At 32.4% G+C, this 16,969-nt stretch overlaps 1 protein-coding gene across 5 annotated transcripts; it reads left to right on the top strand.

Annotated features, from left to right (window-relative positions):
* The first annotated feature begins 576 nt into the window (after positions 1 to 576).
* On the top strand, positions 577 to 16,851 carry LOC105840591 (soluble guanylate cyclase 88E). Of its 5 annotated transcripts, none has more exons than XM_012687561.3 (14): positions 577 to 673; positions 2,066 to 2,376; positions 5,705 to 5,892; positions 6,243 to 6,456; positions 6,683 to 6,956; positions 7,819 to 7,957; positions 8,138 to 8,279; positions 8,508 to 8,634; positions 9,176 to 9,380; positions 9,970 to 10,116; positions 10,334 to 10,466; positions 10,969 to 11,196; positions 12,351 to 12,692; positions 14,045 to 16,851. In XM_012687561.3, the coding sequence occupies exons 3-14, from the start codon at positions 5,725 to 5,727 to the stop codon at positions 14,470 to 14,472; spliced, it is 2,547 nt and encodes an 848-aa protein (XP_012543015.1). In that variant the 5' UTR covers positions 577 to 673; positions 2,066 to 2,376; positions 5,705 to 5,724; the 3' UTR covers positions 14,473 to 16,851. The 5 variants fall into 5 exon arrangements, with proteins under 5 accessions (XP_012543015.1, XP_012543017.1, XP_036149628.1 ...); XM_012687563.3 differs by having other exon boundaries at positions 598 to 1,695; XM_036293735.1 differs by adding an exon at positions 4,285 to 4,339 and having other exon boundaries at positions 598 to 2,376.
* The last annotated feature ends 118 nt before the right edge of the window (positions 16,852 to 16,969 follow it).

Below are 16,969 nucleotides of genomic sequence, written 5' to 3'. Positions count from 1 at the left end.
CCGTTACGTATTCGTGCACATTTGAAAAAAATACGCCGCAACGTATTTTATCGAAAAAATTTTTGTACTATAAAAGCACAAAACTTAATGTATATTATATGTATATAATTCTTATTCTGTTGTCAAGTTTGGACAATATAGACAATCAACGATGGCGACAATTGTTTTATTCTGGCCAGTTGTTTGACATGCAATGAGAGTTATTGTCAAATATTTAATTCATTTCGTTAAAATCTTAATCGTGTCTTACAGATAAACATACAGTCAGTTGTCATTAAACTAAATATTATTAAATTTACGTAGAAAAGTTTCAAAATTAAAGGATTTTTTGCTCAACAAACGCAGACTCACATAAAGCAAAATACTTGTATATAGATGAAATTTAATGACATTGCACGCGCGCGCGCACATGTGTGTGTGTGTGTGTGTGTGTGTGTGTGTGTGTGTGTGTGTGTGTGTGTGCGCGCGTGTGTGCGTGCGTGCGTGCGTGCGTGCATACGCGATGTGTGCAAGGACTGAAAGGATAGCTTGCTTGCGCGCACGCGTGCGTGTATTTCGTCAACTCGATTCGATTCTACCTCGCGTAGAGGGAGAAATGCCACGCGCATACGCGCGCGTACTCTTTCGCTCGCGGATTGATCCCGAGTGAGTACGTCGTTTCCGTCTCTTGCACGTAAGCAATAATAATCGCGGTAATATTCGTACCACAAGCGGTGAATGTCACTTCGCGTGTGTCATTCGAATGACTCTTCAAAAATCGTTCAAGATTTTAATTGTCTTGAAAGGATCAGTCGTGTGACATACCTGGCACAATATGTGATACATTTGCCGAAGCATCGTTCCCCCCCCCCCTCGAGTCCCGAGTTCAAGCCCCAAGCCCTCACCTCGTCAATCGCAATAGTACCGCAGTTGTGCGGTTGTGCTGTTCGCGCCAATGCGCAGTTCAACGTGTCGAGAAAGAACTGAAACGACACGCGCGATATCGTGAGAGATATCGCAAACTTCTCATTTCAACTTTTCCTTTAATTAAAACAAAAGTGATGTACATTTTTGCTCGTTTAAAGTTTGCTATGTTAGCGATGAGAAAAGATTTTTCTTCTCAAAGGACTTGCGTAGCAAACGAAGAAGATGAATAAAGAGAGGAAAATTTAAAAAAGGCCAAGTTTCTTCGAGATATTGGTTTCGATTTTCTAATCCGTTGGTCACTATAACATATAAAAAGAAATAATGATAAATGTTGGATTTACATAGAAATTCAACGTATTTATACAAAATACATGAAAAAATTTATTCTATCAAAGCCGAAGAAGAGAGTCGCGAAGGAAGAATCGGCGCGGCGATGATAGAGAGCTATCTTAAATCGCATATCCCGATTAAATGCGATCGCGATTATTATAAGCAGAGGGGGAGACTCAATCTAATTAACCGTAACAGCTAATCGGTGCGCCGCGGCGCGACGCAAGCGGAATAATTTGAAACGTATTTCACAATCAAGTCAACTTGACACGCGAAGGGTCCTCAAGGATCTTATTAGCTAACAGCCGCGAGAGAGAGAAGATCAAGTAGACAGAAACGGACCTTGATCATCGACGACAATTTCATTTTCATTTCATTTTGTAATCGAAATAATCGTCTGCAGTCACGAGCAGATACCAATTTTTAACGACGATAGATGACTGACACCAATTCTCTTGCGTATGCGCACAATAACCCATGCACATTTTTTTCCCTTTATCCTTATATCTTTCTTTTTTGCCGAAGAAAAATTTATTATAAAGAGTAAGAATTAAAATAACGGATAAGAATTATTATTGAGTCGAATATCATTTGGAATTCTATTCAGAATTAAATTGTACGAGTTGAATCAATTGTTCTACTCTTCTATGTAGAGAAAAATTACTTTAATTTTAATGGCAGAAATGAATATTGAATAAAAACTTGTATTTAATTTTACCTTTTTTAAATCTTTATTTTCCAAATCTTTTTTCTTTTATCAACAAAAATATTCAAAAATATAATAAAATTGAATTTAATAAATGTTGTCTTCATCCGACCCTGATTGCAGGAAGAAGGGGTGGAAAGAGATCATCTATATAGAGCCTAAATAGATTGAGGAAAGAAAATGGAACGATGGAAGAGGAAAGCAGGAATAAGTGGGGAGAAAGACGAGATTGAAAAGTTATGGAAAGTAGTGGGAGAGTTTATCGAATCTATCTGATTATTCCGTAGACGGCACTGTGCCGCGGAACACACGATTCCGCATTTACCGCGAAAAGTGTAATCGGTCATTTTTGAAAAGCTACTGCCATCGCGAGACTCTGTAAAGAACGTCCGAAAGACTTGCAAGAAGATCGTTTAGCTTACCAAGAGAGCGAGGTAAGTAATGCACGATGTATATCAAAGTTGACTTTGTACATTGAAAAAAGAAGTTTGGTAATAATAAGGTAAAATAAAGTTTGGTAATTACCAAATGTTAAATGAAATTACAGCTTAATAAATATTAAACATTTAGTTAATTTACTTTTCTAAATATTTAGTGATTATTACAAAATTATTTCACTCGACATTTGGTAGTACATTTCTTACCAAACTATTTTCTCAGTGTATACTGGGTAATGAGATAGTTGTAACAACTGTAATAGAACGATTAAGAAAGTATAAATTATATTTAAAAATGTATGCAACTATAATATAAATACTAACAACTATACTATAAATTTAAACAAATATAATATATTGTGCGCGTGCGCGCACATAAATAAAGAATGTTACTTTATAACTATCGCTATTATTATATTTTCGATGTAAAACCGATATACGGGTAAATCTTGTTAGCACACGAATAATTATTTAATATTACACTGAGAAAAAAATTTATTAATGTTTAATAAAATTATTTCACTAAACTTTGGTGAAATAATTTTAATTAAATGTTTGATTGATGTAACCAAATATATATAATATTTTATAATTATATATATTAATAGTAATTAAACGGTTATGTTAACGAAGCATAGAAATTATTTCAACAAAGCGTAGTAACTATTATCTAGGCTTTATTATTGTTTCTTTTTAGTGTATTATCTATTCCGTCGATAAAGAATATAGAGAGAAAGTTCTGAGAATAAATTTATTTGTAAAATTACTATTAGAGCAAGTATCGTGAATATCCTGTTGAAGCAAAGCAAAGTATACTTACAGCACTTGACTAATATGGGAACAAGATTATCACTTCGATGAGAAAATCAAAATCAAAATTTTTTATAGAAAAATAATTAAGCAGAGAGAAAGGGGAAAGAGGAAGAGAGAGAGGAGAAAAGGCGAGCGTAGATTCAACCAATTATTTTTGCTGAATAAAATTTTAGTTGTTTACTTTTTGCGTCTAATGAAAAATGGAATGTCGTTTTAGCAGTAAAATGTTTTGCATTGTAATATATCACTCTTGTACAAAGGTGCGTTTTTTTCATCAACGTAAAGAATTGTTGAAATAACTTCAATATATATTTGAAAACTTATATTCTTTTGATGGCGCTTATAAGTTTTCAAATATATTCGATTGAACGAGTGAGTGTTTATTTCAGGATATTTTTCTAGTGACTTTACGCTCTTGCGAAAGTGCTTCTTATAAATAGAAGCGCAGATGCTTGATGCACAAATGCCATGAGATCTATCTCATACAATATCAATAATGAAATAAGTTGATTTTCAATAGTTGTTCTTGGCCTTATTAGTGAAATATTTAAGTATGATTGAATGAGTTTTATATTTAAAACGAATAAAGCGCGATGAGGGGAGATAGCGGGATTGTTTCTGTAAAGGACCAAAAAAAAGGGCAATTTTGTAGCAATTTTTTTAAATAAAAGTATTACACCAAATGTTTTAAAACTATACAGTATTATTATTCAACATTTATAATGTATAAAAAAATTTTTTTATTCCAAAATAATTGATGTACATATATATATATATATATATACTAATACATATTATAGAAATCTTTTTTTCATTTTTTCAAAACGGTGCCGCTTAACGTCCCTCAAAGTGGTCTGAAACAAATAAACAAAAATTTTTTTATCTACATGACCATAATTTCTAGATAAGTGTAAAAAAAATTTTTTTAAATTAATATTAACAAAATGGCAGCACTGAACTTTTTTTTTTCAATTTTTGCTAATAATTTTCACCTTATTTAAAAAAAGACGTAAAATTAATTTTTTTTGTAAAACATATTCATCTAAAAACTATGGTCATGTAAATAAAAAAAATTTTGTTTATTTGTTTCAGACCACTTTGAGGGACGCTAAGCGGCACACCGTTTCGAACGAACGAATGAAAAAAGGTTTCTCTAATATGTATTAGTATATATATCGATAATTACGGAACAAAAAAAATTTTTATACGTCATAAATGTCGAATGAACACACTGTATAGTTTCAAAACATTTGGTGTAATACTTTCATTTTTAAAAATTCCCAAAAAATTGCCTATTTTTTTTGCCGTTTATAGGAAACGACCCTCTTAAGGACCGAAGTTATATTCTTTAGTATGCTATCGTCAAATGATTAAAAAGGACATATTTGTTTTTTGTAAATTATTTGATCACTTGTTTTTTTAACGAATGTAAGTTCTTTCTCTCTTCTCTTTCATTCCCGTAGGAAAAAATTATGCAAAAATTACTGCACAAAAAATTGCATATTTTTGTGCAAAAATTTCTGCAGTTTTTACATATTTTTGTACAAAGTTTTCGTCTTCAGAATTTTTCTGCAGAATATTTTGCAGAATTTTATGTAATATTTTCTGAAGTTTTGTGCCTTCAGATCAGAAAAAATTACATAAAATTCTGTAAAATTTTCTACAAAAAATTCTAAAGGCGAAAACTTTGTACAAAAATCTGTAAAAACTGCAGAAATTCATGCGCAAAAATATGCAATTTCTTATGCAATAATTTTTGCATAATTTTTTCCTACGGGTTGTCAAACGTAATATTCATAACTCAAAGAGTCAAAGTTAATTATTCTTACACTGTCGCTATTTTTAGGGTTTATTTTGTTATACCAAAAAGTAATTATTATAAGTAATTAGTCATTATTATTATCAAAATCGTTTGAATACTTTCTGCATGCGAATAACTAAAGCTTAAACTTATTGACATTGTTGAAACGTTTTAAATAAATCAACGGCGCAGGGTCATCGATGAGTCGACATACGTGAGCGAAATTATGAACGATCTAATAATAATCGCGCTCTTATCCATATGCCAAGTTGATTTGAATTCAAGGGACCAATCCCATAGTACATATGGGATCGTTTTAGCCTTTTAGTGAGCGAGGTCAGTGATCATGGTGAAATAAAAAAATAACGGAAGTTTAAAAAATATTGCTCAAAATTAACAAAGCGTGTATATATATCTACCAAGCGTAACAAGTGAAAATGTTTCAATATTCATTAGATGCATATTTTATGGAGAAAGACTAGATTTTTCTTTATGTTACTTTTTTGAAAAGAATCGATCTGTAAATCCGTCATCTGCATATTTGAGAATTATTACATTGACAAAAGCACCAATAGAAATTTAATAGATATACTTGAAATAGTAAATACTCGTATTAGAAGAGACTCTTAATTGTGCAACACTGATCGCGTATAATTTCATATTAACGAAAAATTATGTGTTTTTAATAGAAACACGTAATTTCTTTGACAGGACTCGTTTAAAGAAGAGATATGTATGGTCTAATCTTGGAGAATCTAGCCGAATATATAAGGCAAGTTTATGGTGAGGACAGATGGGAGGAAATTCGTAGGCAGGCATCCGTGGATCAGCCGAGTTTTAGCGTTCACCAGGTCTATCCGGAAAACCTAATACCAAGATTAGCAAAAAAAGCAATTCAGGTGGGTCTGCGATGTGTATCGTTTTCTTCGTACTTTTTCGTTTTTCATAAAAGTAAAATATGAAATATCTCGTAAGATATTTAATTTTTTATATCGCTTCGTCGTTACACATTTAATCATTTAATAAATTTTATATTGGTCAACATTGTGTTTTAATACAATGGTTTGATACAAAATCGATATAATGTTTAAGCGTACTACATAACGCTTAATTGAGTAATAAATACAAAATGTGGAGTAAATATTATATGGAGTATTTTATACAATAAATCATTCGGTTTACTGGCAAAAGCGAATAAAAATGGCTTTATTCGGTACTGTTAAGAAATTCAAGCATACTTACTCTTCAGGTACTCGGCGTAACGGAAAAGGAATTCTTCGATCAAATGGGTGTACACTTTGTAGGATTCGTTGGTCAATATGGTTACGATCGCGTACTCTCAGTACTCGGACGGCATGTGAGGGATTTTCTCAACGGTCTAGACAACCTCCACGAGTATCTCAAGTTTTCATATCCAAGAATGCGAGCGCCTTCGTTTATCTGCGAAAACGAGACTCGTCAAGGTGAGTTACAAAGCTGTTAGTAGAGTCTCAACAAAATTCCCAAGATATTTTTTCGCTCTTAGACTTATTAATTGACATTAATTACAATTTGTTTACAACTATAATATAAATATAAGATTTTAAATGAAGGAGAGCGGGGAGGGGGAAAACATTATTTTGGTCTATGAGTTTTACTAGTAATATTTAAAATTAGAATTAAAATTGTAGAAATTGATAAATGTTGCAGGATTGACTCTTCATTACCGAAGCAAACGCCGGGGTTTTGTTTACTACACAATGGGTCAAATAAGAGAAGTCGCCCGACACTTTTATCACAAGGAGTTGCAGATCGAGCTGGTACGCGAGGAAGTGCTTTTCGACACTGTACACGTGACCTTTCAACTTACCTTTGACAATCGAGCCTTCACTCTGGCATCGCTCGCGATGACCCGTGAAGAGAAACACTTGCCCATCGGGGCGTGTGTGCTCTTTGAGATCTTTCCCTTCTGCATAGTCTTTGGGTGAGTGTTAAAAAATATATAATTGTATGAAAAAATGTGTCCGTGTGTACACTTATTTTCAAGATCAAATTCTAAATTTAGTATAAATTTTAGTTATAATAGTTGAATAATTAAATTATTTGGTTATTCTTCCGGTAACGTCTACGCTCCGAATTAGTTTAAATTTTGAAAATAGGTTTCTTTTAAATAAAAAATATATAAGCGAGAAGGATTTTCATTGATTCACACACACAAAGATCCAAAGAATTTTTGGTAAATATTTAATTTACGGTTTTTCTCTTAAATTTTGATAAAATGTAGTCAATTGACACGTTTTTGCACAAAACAAAAGAATCTGGCAACGAAAAGGGAGATATTAATCTATTATGTATAAATTATTAGCGAAATATTAATGTTAAAGTTGATGATTAATCAACTATATTTGGATATCTATTATATTAATAAAATGTAGCGACAAAATGCGACATGAGCATACTCCGTTATCTAATCGCACACCTATACAGGACTGCAGTTAAGTATACGCCGTCCGTTTCTAATATATACATATTATTGGGTGCTAGGTGGAAAGAAGGATATAGTTTTTTAGGCAGGGATGTAGGGAAGGGGCGCAGCCCATTACACGTTATGTTTCACATTTTTAACCTTCGAGTCGGTGAAACTCCTTCTAGCATATGCTTTTTTTAATAAAAAAGAAAACCTATTTTTAAAATTTAAACTAAATCGAAGCATGAACATTTTCGAAGTTTCGCCAGTTATTCAAAAATTCAAGCACAGAAATAAAATAAAATTGTTTAAAAATTAAAAACTGCGTGCAAATCGATTTTTTAATAAAATATCTATTCAGTTGACGTTTAAATTTCAGATCAGATATGGTCGTTAGGAGTATCGGCAATTCATTAATGGTTATATTGCCAGATCTGGTTGGCAAGAAGATCACATACTTCTTCGATTTGGTTCGACCACTTATTGCATTTAAATTTCAATCGGTAAATTTAATAAACGTAAGAGAAAATGTAGCAAAGAGAGACAACTAATATAAATTTATCAACAAGTAGCGACGGTCTAATCCATGTTTCCAAGTACTTGATTTACGTATATAGAAATTTCTCTGATCAAACTTTTCTAAATTTGTTAGTATAATTCTCGAGTTGGTTTCGACTGACTTATTTTTTATTATTTAGATATTGAATAGAACAAACAACATTTTTGAGTTAGTCACTGTTGAGCCAGTGCTTACGGAACGATTAAATGATCGACACAGGAATGAAACTCTCTTGAGCGATGAACTTGAAACAGTAGAAGATAAGACATTACGTTTAAAGGGTACGTTTATATTTATTAATCAATTTTAAAAGGTTAATTGCTTAGTTTGCTCTTGGTTAATCAATCAATCAAACAGCCATTAATTATTACTTACTTTTTATTTACTTTATTTAATTATAACAGATTTCTTTTTTATTTTTTATTATACGAAATGATAAAGCAATCATCAGTATTTGTATTATATAAAAATGAGATAATGCTAGTTTGATTATTAAAGCATTTTTTTAGGTCAAATGATATACATGGACAATTGGAAAATGATGATGTATCTCGGGACGCCTGTCATGCCCGATTTGAATGCTTTAATAGCAACAGGTCTCTATATAAACGATCTTTCAATGCACGATTTTAGTCGGTAAAGAATTTTTCAGTCTTTTATTCTATATCTTCTTTAATGGTTGTAACAGATTAGTTAATCTCAGTATTAGAGAAAATACTGTCGCCTGTATTTATATATGTACATTGAAAACTAAATTTGAAAAAAATTTCTATCTCTTTGATAATAGATCCCTAGTAGCACAACATTGGCGTAATGGGAAGTAATGTAAAAGCAATATTCCCAATATTGGTTCAATATTGTAAAGTAGACGTTTTACTTTATTTAGCCAATTTGTCTAAGCAGTAATATTGGTTCAATATTGGTTCAACATTGGACCAATGTCAAACCAATTAATGTTTCATATTAGACATTAATTGCATTCTGATTTGGAACCAATATTTTATGACCAATATTGACATTACATGGGAAAAACATTGGCCAATGCATGTCCCAATATAACCAATGTTTAGCCAATATTAGCCAATGTACTACCAATGTATTATAGGGTTACTACTAGGGATTAAGTTCTCTGGTGTTTCAAGCAACTGATCTAACTATCGACTTAACGATTTAACAGAGATCTCATGCTTGCTGGGACTCAACAATCCGTAGAATTAAAACTGGCGTTAGATCAAGAACAGCTGAAGAGTAAAAAATTGGAGGAATCAATGAGGAAATTGGATGAAGAAATGAAACGTACGGATGAGTTACTATATCAAATGATTCCCAAACAGGTCGCAGACCGTTTGAGGAATGGTGAAAGTCCAATTGACACTTGTGAGGTATGATTAATAAGGGTAAAGTGAGAAATTCAAGTCTTGATTCTTTTATTTACTTATATTATTAAAGTGCTATTAGTAAAACGAAAAAAAATCTTTATGCGGCACAATTAGAATAACAACAATAACAGCAATAACAAGTTCTATCTTTTCTAATAAAAATAAAATAATAAATATTCTTCTCTTTATTTTAATATAATATTGTTGCGTGCGTCGCCCGGTATACTCCGCGACCGCGACTCAGCTGTTCGAAGACGGATCAATACTATTGATTTCCTGGACCGAGCGTTATCAGCTGACGAGCGCTTGACGACGCGTATAAACAACGAGTCTCGGTCTCGAGCCTTGTCGGACGCGTTAATAAAGCTGCTTGGTTTTACAGTTATAAAAGTGTCTTTCATTTCCGCGGCGCGCACGCTACAATATTAAAATAATAACCATGCAGTATCATACCATACATTTGTTTACAAAATCTATGCAAAATTGTGCAAAATAATATTACTAAAGCTTATAGAGATACATGATATTACGTTAATTAGTAGATGCCTTCCTAATAACTAAAATCATTCGTTCTTACTTCATCTATTTGCAGATGTTCGATAGTGTATCGATTCTGTTTTCGGACGTAGTGACCTTTACCGAGATTTGCAGTAGAATTTCACCAATGGAAGTTGTGTCCATGTTAAATGCCATGTATTCGTTGTTTGATACTTTAACCGAAAGAAATCGAGTTTACAAGGTATTCTTTAGAATCTAGAAAAAAGGATACCCAAATACATTATTATCTTTTGGGAGACCTCGTTCAATTTTATACCTAATATGAATCTCATTCTCGTATTATTGCATTATTTATTCCATCTGGCAACGAATTTAATTTTAATAAAACTTATGATAAAAAAAATGGTAATATATATTTTTAACAAATAATTACGCGATTCTTCCTCTTTTTATTCAAGGTTGAAACTATCGGTGACGCTTACATGGTAGTCTCTGGTGCGCCAGTAAAAGAAAACGATCATGCAGATCGCGTATGCGATATGGCACTCGATATGGTTGAAGCAATAACTGATCTCAAGGACCGTTCAACAGGTATATATGTGTATTACAAAATGTGGAAGAAATTGTCAATTTTGTCATCGTATACATTTTTGTAGTTTTCCCAAAATTGTTTGAGTTTTCTTAGAATCTATTTTTTATCTTGTTATATTTTTCGAATTTTTAACTAATGTTGATATTTGACTCTTATGATGAGTCCATAGAGACTCATAAAATCATTGCTATAATTAGTCTTATTGTTAGAAATAAGGTGTAAAATGTTAAAAATTATTCCTTTATAGAGATACATTTTTTGACATTTAAATTGATTTATGTCATCTGTAAATATTAATTTCATTATAGGTTCTGTTTAATAAAAACTGACAAAAAAGAATTGTATTATATCTCTTTTATATTCTGTTCTCTGCTAAACTTATTTTGAAGACACTTATCCAATGTAATGTATTTTACCGATATCATCATATGAAGTTGAATAGAAGTAGTATAGATAATTAAACATTAGATAGCTGAACTAAAGGAAAGAAAATTTCTATAGGCAATCATCTTCAGATACGTGTTGGCATTCACAGCGGCGCGGTTGTTGCCGGTATCGTTGGCTTAAAGATGCCGCGATACTGCCTCTTCGGCGATTCGGTCAATACAGCAGCTCGCATGGAAGCGACAAGCCAAGCCATGCAGATACATATATCTCAATCCACCAAGGAATTGTTATCACCTTCATACAAGGTTAAAGAACGTGGAGAAATCGAGGTGAAGGGGAAGGGTAAAGATCAATTTGAATTGCGTTTTACATTGCTGATTCGAGGATAAAAATTCTGCTTAAGGGGATCCTAAAGTCGTCTATTTTACCGACATTCTATTCAACCATTTAGTTTCGAATTGAATTTACAGAATTGAAAATACTTTTACACGTTTAAAGTACGTACACAAATAAACTCGAAGACGATTAGATCAAGATCGAAAATGCAAAAAAATTTATAAGTTTATTTGTTCATAAAAATATTCGCTTTAAAATACAAGTTATGTAGCTTATACATACAAATAAATGGTACACTGTAGTTCGGAATAGATTGAGGAATAAGACTTATATTCGTCGAGTGGATATAATTTGCCCACGTTCAAAACGGCCACGTCCGAAATGGCCACGCGATTTTCCACGCAAAATAAGATGCTCGTTAAAATACATATGTAGATATTTAATATTCACGCATTTTTTGCATGGCTTGTGCTATATAGACAGAGGATGCGCTTGTGGCCAAAAAGCATGAGGATATGATCGCTGCGCATGTTCAAGTATAACATACGTGGCTATTTTGGACGCTCCCATAATTCGTCAAATTATGATTACATAACGTAAGAAAAAGTTAATTATTGGATCAAATTTTGTTTATTTAAGCGCTTTCACTGAGAAATCTCTAGTAAAAGCGCTTAAATGAACAAAATTTAATCCAATAAATAACTTTTTTTTACGACTTGTAATCGTAATTTGACGAATATAGTCTTATTCCTGAATCTATTCCAAACTGCGGTGTACTATTCATTTGTACGTATAAGCTACATAACTAGTATTTTGAACCAAATATTTTTATAAACAAGGATAAATGAATGACTCTACATTATCAACCTCGATCAAGTTTGACGGGCTGTTTAGCATCCTCTTAAGATTTTAAGGCCTTAAGGGTAGGTTGTTCCAAGGGTAGGTTCTTGATAAACTTACCTATTAGGTGAGCATGTGTCTAACTTTATTTTTTCTTAAATAAATAAGGAGAGATACATATTTACCTGATAGGTAAGTTGGAACAACCAGCCCTAAGTCATGTTTATCAGAGACAATTTTATTGTGTGATATACATGGGCTTGTGCTCATGCGTGCCCTTGTGTATGTATACATATGTGTATGTATATTAATTGCAATAGGTACAATGAAGACCTATTGGTTAGAAAAGCGAGAACGTCGTTCTGTCACAACCAAGGGAATCACTATACAGGAACCTCACCAATGGCATACTAAAAGCTTCGAGAAAAGAATTTCCTCGATGGGAGCGATAGGTCTGATAAGTCCAGGCATATTTGACAAGTCGGCCTTGGGAGATATAGCGCTGTCGAAACGTAGAGGCTCATCAAAGATGTCGTCCCCGACGCCACCAGGATCCTCAGGATTCTTCTCCGAGGAGAGAAGGATATATTCCCCTATCACTTTTCAAGATGTCGCACGACGATCGGTCGCAAATTCACCAACAAAGAATATGGAAATACGAGGTGAGATGTATCTTTTTCCTTCTTCTTTTTCACAAGTTGGGAAAGGAGAAAAAAATGCCATACTGTACCATCGCGTTCTCATTACTACGATAGCTTAGCAAATCGTATTGAAAACTAATGAGGAAATTATATTTATACACACAAAAATAAATCCTTGTTGCAAATAAATTTTTATTCTTAAACCCTTAACTAGAAATGTTTACTTACATAAAAAAATAAATAGGTTTGCGTGTAGTATATTTTATTTTTCTATATTTTTTTATTCTAAAATAATTTTTTTTAACTACCCACCGCTGCGTACGTGGTGTGTTTCTCGTGAACAAAATAAACTTTTTCGGTGAATAAAACGGACTCGCCCCTTAACAGCGCGGAAAGAAATAAGATTTCGCCATCGACACGTAATACTAGATTGAACTATGTCGGTCTATAAAAAATCTCGAAAAAAAATAAAGATAGAATTATGAAAACTTTTATTCAAGAAATAATATGTTTAAATTAAAGGTGTATCGAATATACAATCTTAGACAAAAGTGCATGAAATTTGAAATACTTAAATATCTACCTGCCTAACGCATAGTAAATCTAGATGTAAAAAACTTGAACGATAGTTGGAGTCTTATTTTTACTCTTACGAAGGTATTTTTCACGTATTTTTTTCACTTATGAGTTTAAACTTTTGACAGTAAAAATGCACAATTATCTCAAGTTATATTTTATTTCTTTAAAACGGTGTAGTGAAGACAATTGAAACTTGGCAGATATTTTTATCTACTCATATACTAGATGTACAAAAAAATTCAAAACACTGGTACTATTTCTTCTATATTTTTTTAGCTGTTTCATTCGTCAAGATCGTCTTTTTCCATAAGATAGAAAAGGATACAATGTAAAATCAGTAAAAATTAAAATAGTTATAACTGAGCAACCGTTTAGTGGATGCGTTTTCAATTTTTTGCAGTATATTAAGGAAACTAAGAGAACAATTTCACAAATTTTTAGCAACTTTGTACCATTTTGAACTTCAGTCCGATACATCCTTAAATTAAATTTATTTTGAGTAAAGTTGAAAAAAGACTCATTAAAAGAAAAATTACAGTCTAATACGAGCACATTTAGAGTTAAACTAATGCAATTTTATTCTTTAATTAAAGTAAATTTTATTTCCAATTAAAAAGAATTTTTAATTAGCTTTAAGAATAATTTAAAAAAATATTTATGCTTAGCCTTTGTTTAAGTATAAAATATTCTTGAATGAAGGCATTTTTACATTTTTTAAAGAATACATTTTTGTGTGTATTTTTCGTAATAGATATAGTACAATAGAGAATAATAAATTTTACCTTTTGTTGCAGAGTGTCGATCAAATTCTATGGGTGCGGTAGGTATCAGAAATGCATCAGATATGTTCAATTCTCTTCTAAACGACACAGAGGAACATTTCCGGCAGCATCGCAATAATTTGTCATCGCGAGTAGATAATCAATCGACGAGTGTGCACGTGAAACCGGAAGTGAAGATCAATGCCATTACATCCTCGTCTTCACAGAGTTCCGAAGATGAGTCGAACTTATCATTGAATCTTAATCTACAAACGCGAACAGTGAACGCGGCCGCGACGATAATTGACAACGAAAGCGAATCGAGATGCACAGCAGCGATCAGTAGTGATTTTAGCAACTCTCAGTTGTTAATGCAACAGGATCAATGCTGTCCGGGATTTACCATTTCAAAGAGTAGCAAAATGCGTCTCAATCAAGGAAATAGCTGTAGCGTTGTTTAATTGACAAAAATTGAATTGACGTGTGAAAAATCACAGATTCGCCATTGCATCACTAACTTTCATGCTAAATCATAATTAATCTATCTTCCAGCATCTTCATTTTTTTCTCTCATTTTCATACAACATAAAAAACAATTTCTATTATTTTTATTGAAAAATTCTATTTCTATAATCATTAATAATCTGATTAAATTTAGAAGTATTAAAAAAATATTTTTTACATCATTTATATTTTATTTAAAAGTAATTTTTTTTATAAATTTGAGAGAGAGAAACATTTAAATTCCTGTCTTTTACATATCTTTTACAATAAGAAATTTTTTAAGATAGCATGACAAATTTAATCCTAGAACGGTAAATTTTTTTTCACTTTAAACGACACACTAGAATACAATTATGTATACACTGTACATAGACATGCGGACAAGGATGCCTGACCATATGAATCCTAGTAAGAGCACAGTTAACAAAGTCGACTAAATGTCGACTTCTAAATAGTCGACTTTTAAAAGTTGACGGAAAGTCGACTAGGGCTACGTTCGAGAACCGCATATATCCCAGCTATATGTTTTATCAGTGCTATTGCTCTATCTGCGTCATTCATTAGACGTAAATGATTTCGTGTTAATTATCATTATTGTCACTGCTATCAACTTCTGATTCATTATTAATTTGTAAAGGTGTTGCATCGGAAAACGAAACGTCTGCCAAATTATTTATTGAGTTATCGCAGATGACTTAGGAAGAATATCACCACCATAACGATCACTGTTTGAAACAGGATCTCGAGGTTCAAAATCACGATGATAAAGCAGCAAAGTACGTCTAGCTATTTCTCTGACGTTTCGATAATTCCCGAAAACTTTTCTTCATATTTGACAGGACGAGTTAAACATCTACTCATAATCTTAAAAATATACTTCCATCCAAAATTTCCGCGTTTTCGACCTGCGTAGAAAGTTGACTGAAAGACGTTTAAAGTTGACGGCAAATCGACTTTTCGTCATGACGGGAAGTCGACTTTAAGGCCGGTATTCATAGTCGAATCTTATTTCAAGATCGTCTCAATCACTTAAAGATGCTAACACAGTTTTGTGATTGATTGACATCTTAAAATAATACTTAAACTTAAGACGATTTTAAATATAAGACCTGACTATGAATACTGGCCTTAATCGGCGTTTCTTGGGACATTCGTCGACTTCAAGTCGACTCTTTTGTCTTTAAAAAAGTTAACTTTACGTCAAGTCACAGTTACGGTGTAGTCGACTTTTTTCTCTTAGGCCCGGTTCCACAACTCACGGTTAAATTAACTGGCCGATTATTCCATTGGAATCGTATTTGTCGTTAAGCAAAATTAACAAATACGATTGGTCAATTCCAATGGAATAATCGGCCAGTTAATTTAACCGTGAGTTGTGGAACCGGGCCTTAGGGAAGTTAGATGCGTTCCGGGATTTCTATAGTGCATGTAACGTATTCTATATAGAAAATCAGAACACAGCTAACTTCATATATGGCCAAGTATTCCTGCCCGCGTGTATATATGTACATACCCCACTCCTTCCGAAGGAGTAAGTTCCAAATACGCACAGAGTGTAACACGGATACCACCAATCAAATTCTGTAAATTTATTTTAACCCTAACTAACTCAGCAATCTGATTGATGGTGTCTGTTTTACCTGAGACGTTCCCTTCCGGCGGGGCGGCGAAGCATTCTGCATTAAATAAATGGGTATCGATCATGTAATTTTTTCCCTAGGGCGGAAACGTGAAAAATGAAAAGTGAAAAGTTACTGTCTCTTTCTATTCAACACAATAGAAAGAGATAGTTACATGAAACTTTTTACTTTTCACATTTCTGCCTTAAGAAAAAAGTTATACATGATTGCTGCCCTGAAATCAAACCCTAGTGAAAATATAAAATCGAAGCGTAAGTCGAATGTAAAGGGAGAGTAATAGACGCGTTAACAAACATTCTACGAAGCGTAAATTGGAACAATGAAGTGATAACGCTTCTTTTATATTTCATTGTTCCAATTTACGCTTTGTAGAATGTTTGTTAACGCTTCTATTACTCTCCTTTTACATTTGACTCACGCTCCGATTTTACATTTTCACCAGGGAAATATTATATTATATGTATGAATCTCTTTGTCATCACGAAGACGATGGTATAATTTAAATTATTAATATTAATTAACATTAAATTAATTTATGCTCCGAGTCAATTTTTTGTTTGTTAACTTAAGCGATAAATTGAATTTGCGCTAAAGTACAAAATTATCCCGGTGTATTTGAGCCATTTTAAGCTTATTTATGTACATTTAATAATTGTAGTAAAACATATCAGAAAAATAAAAGTATTTGAAGATTTAGATAATTTTTTTATTGACAACCTAGATAGCACAAAATATTTATAAAATATTTATAAAATATTTATGATAAATACCCATACAGCACAGAAGCTTGCTGCAACGTTACAATATTACGAGC

Source organism: Monomorium pharaonis, chromosome 11 (assembly GCF_013373865.1).
Source record: "Monomorium pharaonis isolate MP-MQ-018 chromosome 11, ASM1337386v2, whole genome shotgun sequence".
NCBI lineage: Eukaryota > Metazoa > Arthropoda > Insecta > Hymenoptera > Formicidae > Monomorium > Monomorium pharaonis.
The sequence above is the reverse complement of the archived record's forward strand: the minus strand, read 5'-3'. Positions and strand labels throughout refer to the sequence as shown.

Coding starts and splice junctions, on each gene's coding strand:
- LOC105840591 (XM_012687561.3), top strand. CDS start 5,725: ATGTATGGTCTAATCTTGGAGAATCTAGCCGAATATATAAGGCAAGTT. Junction 5,893..6,242: donor TAGCAAAAAAAGCAATTCAG/GTGGGTCTGCGA, acceptor CTTACTCTTCAG/GTACTCGGCGTAACGGAAAA. Junction 11,197..12,350: donor AATCGAGGTGAAGGGGAAGG/GTAAAGATCAAT, acceptor TAATTGCAATAG/GTACAATGAAGACCTATTGG.